This window comes from Colobus angolensis, unplaced genomic scaffold, assembly GCF_000951035.1.
Source record: "Colobus angolensis palliatus isolate OR3802 unplaced genomic scaffold, Cang.pa_1.0 Scaffold4, whole genome shotgun sequence".
NCBI lineage: Eukaryota > Metazoa > Chordata > Mammalia > Primates > Cercopithecidae > Colobus > Colobus angolensis.
In genome coordinates, this window is record NW_012117376.1 from 14,243,437 (window position 1) to 14,250,232 (window position 6,796).

A 6,796-nucleotide genomic window follows, 5' to 3' on the forward strand; every position below is an offset into this window, starting at 1 on the left:
ACACACACACACACACACACACACACCAAGGGTTCATCTCTCTCCCTTCTTACAGCTATTCATCCTTCATATGTGAAGCACCACTTCCTCACAAAGTCTTCTCTGAGCCCCCAACCTAGGTTAGTTTTATGTTCCCAGGGCTTCTGCCCCAACACCCACTACTTTTTCACTGCTTGTTTTTTTTTTGTTTGTTTTTGGCTACACTGTGAGATCCATGAAAACAAAGAACAAATCTGTATTCACCTCTGCAATCCCAAAGGGTCTGATACAGCACCTAACACAATCCAAAGTGTTAAGTGCGGTGGCTCATGCCTGTAATGCCAGCACTTTGGGAGGCCGAGGCGGGCAGATCACCTAAGGTCGGGAGTTTGAGAACAGCCTAACCAGCATGGTGAAACCCGTCTCTACTAAAAATACAAAATTGGCCAGGCATGGTGGTGCATGCCTGTAATCCCAGCTACTTGGGAGGCTCATGCAGGAGAATCACTTAAAACTTGGGAGGCAGAGGTTGCAGTGGGTTGAGATCATGCCATCGCACTCCAGCCTGGGCAACAAGCATGAAACTCTGTGTCAAAAAAAAAAAAAAAAAAAAGCAAAGAAAAAATAAATGACTAGCCCCAAAAGCTATAAAAACTAAAAGTGCTTTTGTATTTTTGGTAAGTTTGCAGCATGAGGTATATACAGGTAGTCTGACCCATAGAAAAGCCAGAGGTGTTAGTGACAATACAGAAAGAATATCTGAGCTAGAAGGGGTCTACTTTCTCCCATTTTACAGATGGAAGGATGGAAAGAACGAGAGCATTGCTGGGAACTCGACTAAGTAACATAGCTAGACCAAGAACCTGGGACTCCTACTGTTAGGTAATGTGTCTATGACAGAGTGGCCTCAAACCTTCAGGACACATTAAAGAGTTTACCAACTTGTTAGAATCCTGAAGCCACAGAAACAGTTTGCAAAGAACATCTCCTTCTTATTATGTCTCTTATTTATGTCTATTATAAAGATAATGGCGCCGGGCGTGGTGGCTCACGCCTGTAATTTCAGCTACTCAGGAGGCTGAGGCACAAGAATTGCTTGAACCCAAGAGGCGGACATTGCAGAGAACCAAGATTGCACCATTGCACTCCAGCCTGGGTGACAAGAGCGGGACTCCATCTCAAAAAAAAAAAAGAAAGAAAGAAAAAAAAGGCCAGGCACAGTGGCTCACACCTGTAATCTCAGCACTTTGGGAGGCCAAGGCAGGTAGATCACCTGAGGTTGGGAGTTCGAGACCAGCCTGGCCAACATGGTGAAACCGTCTCTACTAAAAATACAAATATCATCCAGGTATGATGGTGCATGCCTGTAATCCCAGCTACTCAGGAGGCTGAGGCAGCAGAATTGCTTGAACTCGGGAGACGGAGGTTGTGGTGAGCCGAGATCACGCCATTGCACTACAGCCTAGGTGACAGAGTGAAACTCTGTCTCGAAAAAAAAAAGGTAACAGCTAAGTGAGGTAGAATCCTCATGATACAACAATTTTCAAAAGTATAATTACAACCTTAAGGAATCAGAAAGAAGTTCAAGGTCTCAGAATCAAGACTACAAAACACAAACCCTTAAACTCTGAGTCATAGCATCTGGGAAGACATGGCTCTGAGTATTTCTAAATTTATTTCTAAGCATCAGTTTCTAGTATCGGCCCAGTCTCATCACCTAGGTAATCAGTTAAAACTTCCTCAGGCCGGTGCAGTGGCTCACACATGTACTCCTAGCACTTTAGGAGGCCGAGGTGGGTGGATCACTTGAGGTCAGGGGTTCGAGAACAGCCTGGCCAACATGGTGAAACCTCATCTCTACTAAAAATACAAAAATTAGCCAGGCATGGTGGCACCTGCCTGGGAGGCTGAGGCACAAGAATCACGTAAACCCAGGAGGCGGAGGTTGCAGTGAGCCGAGATTATGCCACTGCACTCCAGCCTGGGTGACAGAATGAGACTCCATCTCAAAAAAATAAAATAAAATAAAATAAATAAAAGTAAAAATAAAACCTCCTGGCCGGGCACGGTGGCTCATACCTGTAATCCCAACACACTGGGAGGCCGAGGCAGGTGGATCATGAAGTCAGGAGTTCGAGACCAGCCTGGCCAATATGGTGAAACTTCATCTCTATTAAAATACAAAAATTAGCCAGGTGCAGTGGCGGGCGCCTGTAATCCCTCCTACTCAGGAGGCTGAGGCAGGAGAATTGCTTGAACCCAGAAGACAGAAGTTGCAGTGCGCCGAGATTGCGCCACTGCACTCCAGCTTGGGTGACAGAGCAAGACTCCATCTCAGAAAAAAATAAAATAAAAAATAAAACCTCCTCATTGGAAAAGGAACTGAGAGACACTGTGTTGGGGCAGAGGGCAGGTTTTCAACAGACTGGTTTCAACCCTGGTTATCCATAGCTCAGGTCAAGACTTTGGATAAGGTGCAAAACTCTCTTGAGCCAATTTCCTCAATGGGGATAGTTAACACCTGCCCCTCTTGTAGAACTGCAAAAATCATGGGAAATAAGGTAGATAGAGCGCTGAGCAAGGAGTGGAGACCGAAAAAATGACACCTTCCTTCCCTTCCCCAACTCCTCACCTTTGACATTTCGCTTCTGCTGAAAGTTACTACTATGCCAAAGGAAGACCAGGTGAGTTTTTCTTCTGAAGAGACAGAGCTGCTGAAAAGACAGCGGTTTCCAACACTTACCTTCTCTGCCATCCCCTCTTCTCCTCCAATGAAAAAGTCTGTTTTGCGTCGAAGGAAGCTGAAGAAGGTGTTCACAAGCTGAAAGATGGGGAGAAGATTTAAGGGTGTGGAGCTGCCATTTGGGAGCCCTTGAAGTGCACATAAGTCAACTTCTTTTGTCTAGGAGGCAACTTGGGACTTGACTGTTTTTCCTCTGAGCCTCCCAACTGAGGAGACATCTCCCTAGCAGTTTCTCTTAGTTACTTCCACCATGAAGCAGATTTCTCATATCCTGTGTGAGTGTGCACATTTCATTTTCCTTGTGATGCCTGAAGCAGCCTAAGTGTATGGAACACTCCTCTGCATCCAGGGCATGAAAAGCCCAGGCCCAACTTTCCTCTCCAGAAAGTAAAAACCCCATCAAGACACTGGCTCACACCTGTAATCTCAGCACTTCAGGAGGCTCAGGTGGGTGGATCACTTGAGGTCAGGAGTTCAAGACCAGCTTGAACAACAGGGTGAAACCCCGTCTCTACTAAAAACACAAAAATTAGCCGGGTGCAGTGGTGGGCAACTGTAATCCCAGCTACTTGGGAGGCTGAGGCAGGAGAATCGCTTGAACCCAGGAAGCAGAGGTTGCAGTGAGCCAAGATTGTGCCACTGCACTCCAGCCTGGGTGACAGAGTGAGACTGTCTAAAAAAAAAAAAAAAAAGACACTGGCTAAGTTACTGGGTCAAAGCAAGACGGAGGAGAGCAAATGAAGCACTTCAAAGGAGGATAAGATGGATTAACTCTGGCTGGAGTACAAGTGTAGCCAAGGGTTTGAGTATCTGACGGACATATATTACCTTTTGACTTTGCAGAAGTTTCTTAACTCTGTACAACAGGAATAAGATGCAGTACCCATTTCTAGGGACCTGGTGAGGATCATGAGGTCATGGAGTTGAGGCCTTCAGCCATGTATGGCACAGAGCAAGAGACCCACTGGCAGAGGGTAAACACCTTACAAATAGGAACCATGAACCATGGCTTAGTCTGTCTGCCACCTGCAATGCTGGGCACCAGATATGGCTAAAGGTACATGCTCAGTAAAATTCTTGCTGAATGAAACAATCTAGCGGTGACCTAAAGTCAGCACACACAAACCCTTTATTTGCCCAAGAGTGGGTCTAAATCTGACGTAATCTGACGCTAGAACATATCTCAGTGATTTCCATTCTTGCTTCTAGACACTTTTTCAGTTTGTTCAAAAATGAACTCACTCCCAAATCCAGTTTTGTGTTAGCAGTTTAGAGGAATGGAGACAGGAAGGCTTTTCACACTTCCAAATTAGAAGCACTCTCCCCACCACAAAGGGCTTAGAAGTCCTTGGTTACCAGACACCTAGGTTACATAGGAATAGAAAGTTCAATGGAAACCTACCTCCAGTGAGACACAATCAGCCATGGACTCTGGAAAGCACACTGACCTGTCTAGGTGAGGACCACGTTGCATGATCTAGGCAAATCCCTGCCACTTTTCTGGCTCTGAGAATGAGAGTTCTGATCCTGACAGACTTTTCTACCTCTAACTTTGTGTTTGTTCGAAAAAAACCAACTCCAGAATCTGTAACAGTTGGCCCTTATTATTCATACACTATGTGTTACTGTGTCTGTCACTGAGCACGAATTATTCCTTTGAAATGCTCTTTGTAAGCTCTATCAGGGCGAGGACAGGTTTTTGTATCCCCAGTCGCGTTGAGTGTGGGACACACATTGATCACACGACAAATACTTGTTGAATGAAAAAGCCTTATTACTGAGAACTTACGGTACTTCACTACTCTCGGGAAACCGGCATTCGCAGCTGTCTCACAGACAAGGAAACTCAGGCTTGGGAGAGATGTAAAGGTTCCAAGTTGGTAGGTGGTGGAAACTAATAGTGAACACAGGCCTCCTCTCCTATTCCCCCATTCAAGGCCTAACAAGACCACGTGCTAACATCACCCCGCGCCCCTACCACATACATTCGACGGCTCGCCCCAAGCTTTGGTGGATCCAAATCACTATATTTGGGACGGTTCTTACTAACGGATGCTCCTCGGAAGACGCCATCAAAGTGGAAACGGGGTTGGGGTATATGTGAAACTAAAAGGGGATCCTAAGCTCAGGGAAGCGATAATTGCTACTACCGAGGGGCGCCGGGGGCCCGGGACTGATGCGACCCGGGTGAGACCGCCAGCGGGTGGCCAGGCCGGAAGCTGGGCGCGGTGAGAATGTGGGGGCATCCCAGAAGCCCGCGAGCCCCAGGGGTGGGTCTCAGCCCTCGAAGGCAGAGAAGGGCGGAAGGAGCTTGGCCAGGGTCGCTGCATGGGCCGACGCCGCGCGGACCGTTACCTCCTGCACGCCGCCCTCGTGCTGCTGAGCCATGGCCAGCAACATGCCGTCGAACCGCTCCTCCTCCTGCTCTCCGCCCATCGCGCCGGCTCCGATCCACGTCCCAAGCTCTGCACTCTAGTCCCGCGCTCTGTAGGCTCCTTCGGGTCGCGCAGGGCCCAGCGACTCTAGTCGTCCGCCTTCCGCAGCGGAGCCGGAAACACGCACGCGCGCGGCCCCCGCAGGCCTGCCTCCTCCTTCTTTCTTCCCGCCTTCTTCCCGGTTCGCGGCCATTGACCGTGCGGCAAGCAACCCGCTTCGCCGACCATTGGTCGACATTCTGAGCCAATCAACAAGCGCGTCCACGAGGCGGTGGGCGGAGCCGTGGGCCCGGGAGTTTGGCATGAGTTGCTATGGTCACCCGATGCCGTGGAGACTTCTAGAAAGCCCTGGACTCAAATCTGCAGAGTTGGAAGTCAAAAAGGGACAAGTTTTGCTCCTCTCCCTTGCTAGTGACCCCCCAGCTTGTAGAACAGTGAAGCTGAAAGTAGCCTTACTCATCTCTTCCAATCCTAGAAGGAACTTACCGCAGGACGGCCTCCTTCTCATCGACCTCATTTCCTACTTGACCAGGGCCAGCTTCATGGGAGTAGAAATTGCAGTCGCACAGCACTCAGGCTTAGAAAGGCTCCACGCTTGATTTAATGCTTTTCTGTTGTAGTCTTGAAATTCTTAATAATTTTGGAATAAGGAACCCCACAATTTCACTTTGCGCAGGGCCCAGGAAATTATGACAGGTGCTGAAATTGACCTTCACTTCTGTTAATGCAGGGACAGGACCCAGCCATCCAAGCAGTGGAGGGACAGGACCCTCCACTTTTGCAATGAATCTCATCATCTTAGTCTTTTCAGGAACTCTATTCCTGTTAATTATCCCTTTTTTTAGCTTCTGCATCACAAATACCTTTCTTCTTCCCTTCAATTTACAAACATGCCTTAATGTCTTTTTGTTTGTTTTTAAAGGTACGGGTCTTGCATTGTCACCCAAGCTGGAGTGCAGTGGCACCATCATGGCTCACGGTAGCCTTGAACTCCTGGACTCAAGCCATCCTCCCCACTTCAGCCTCCAGAGTAGCTGGAACTACAGGCTCACACCACCAAGTCCTGCTTTTTTTTTTTTTTTTAGAGATAGGGTCTTGCTATGTTGCCCAAGTTGCTATCTTAGTCCCTGCCTCCTAGAAGCCATCTTCGGTATCCAGTAATGCTTCACCTTCCCTCCTCTTTATTTTTTATTGGTAGAGATGGAGTCTGTGTTGCCCAGGCTAAGTCTCAAACTCCTGGTCTCAAGCACTCCTCCTGCCTCAGCCTCTCAAAGTGCTAGGATTACAGGTTTGAGTCACCATGCCCAGCCCTGTTTTTATATTATTATTCTATGACCCCACTTTCTTCTGCTGCTACCTCCCCAATTTTCAGCTCTCATTTGCAGCAAGCTTATTTGCTTGTTTCTCTACTCCCTCACCTTCCATCTCTCTACAGTTTATTCTAGTCTATCCATTATTATTATTATTATTTTAGACGAAGTCTAGCTCTGTCGCCCAGGCTGGAGTGCGGTGACACGATCTCAGCTCACTGCAACTTCTGCCTTCCAGGTTCAAGTGATTTTCAGCCTCCCAAGTAGCTAGCAGGCACCACCACGCCCAACTAGTTTTTTTTTTTTTTTCTGTATTTTTAGTAGAGGGG

At 47.8% G+C, this 6,796-nt stretch overlaps 1 protein-coding gene across 1 annotated transcript in view; it reads right to left on the minus strand.

The window, feature by feature from the left end:
• The window catches only part of NUDC (nudC nuclear distribution protein), a 33,017-nt gene extending 30,397 nt beyond the window's left edge, over positions 1 to 2,620 (minus strand). The window contains exon 1 of the mRNA XM_011955669.1: positions 2,612 to 2,620. Within this exon, the coding sequence (XP_011811059.1) occupies positions 2,612 to 2,620 (9 nt within the window). The remainder of the gene's footprint in view (positions 1 to 2,611) is intronic.
• Positions 2,621 to 6,796: the final 4,176 nt, after the last annotated feature.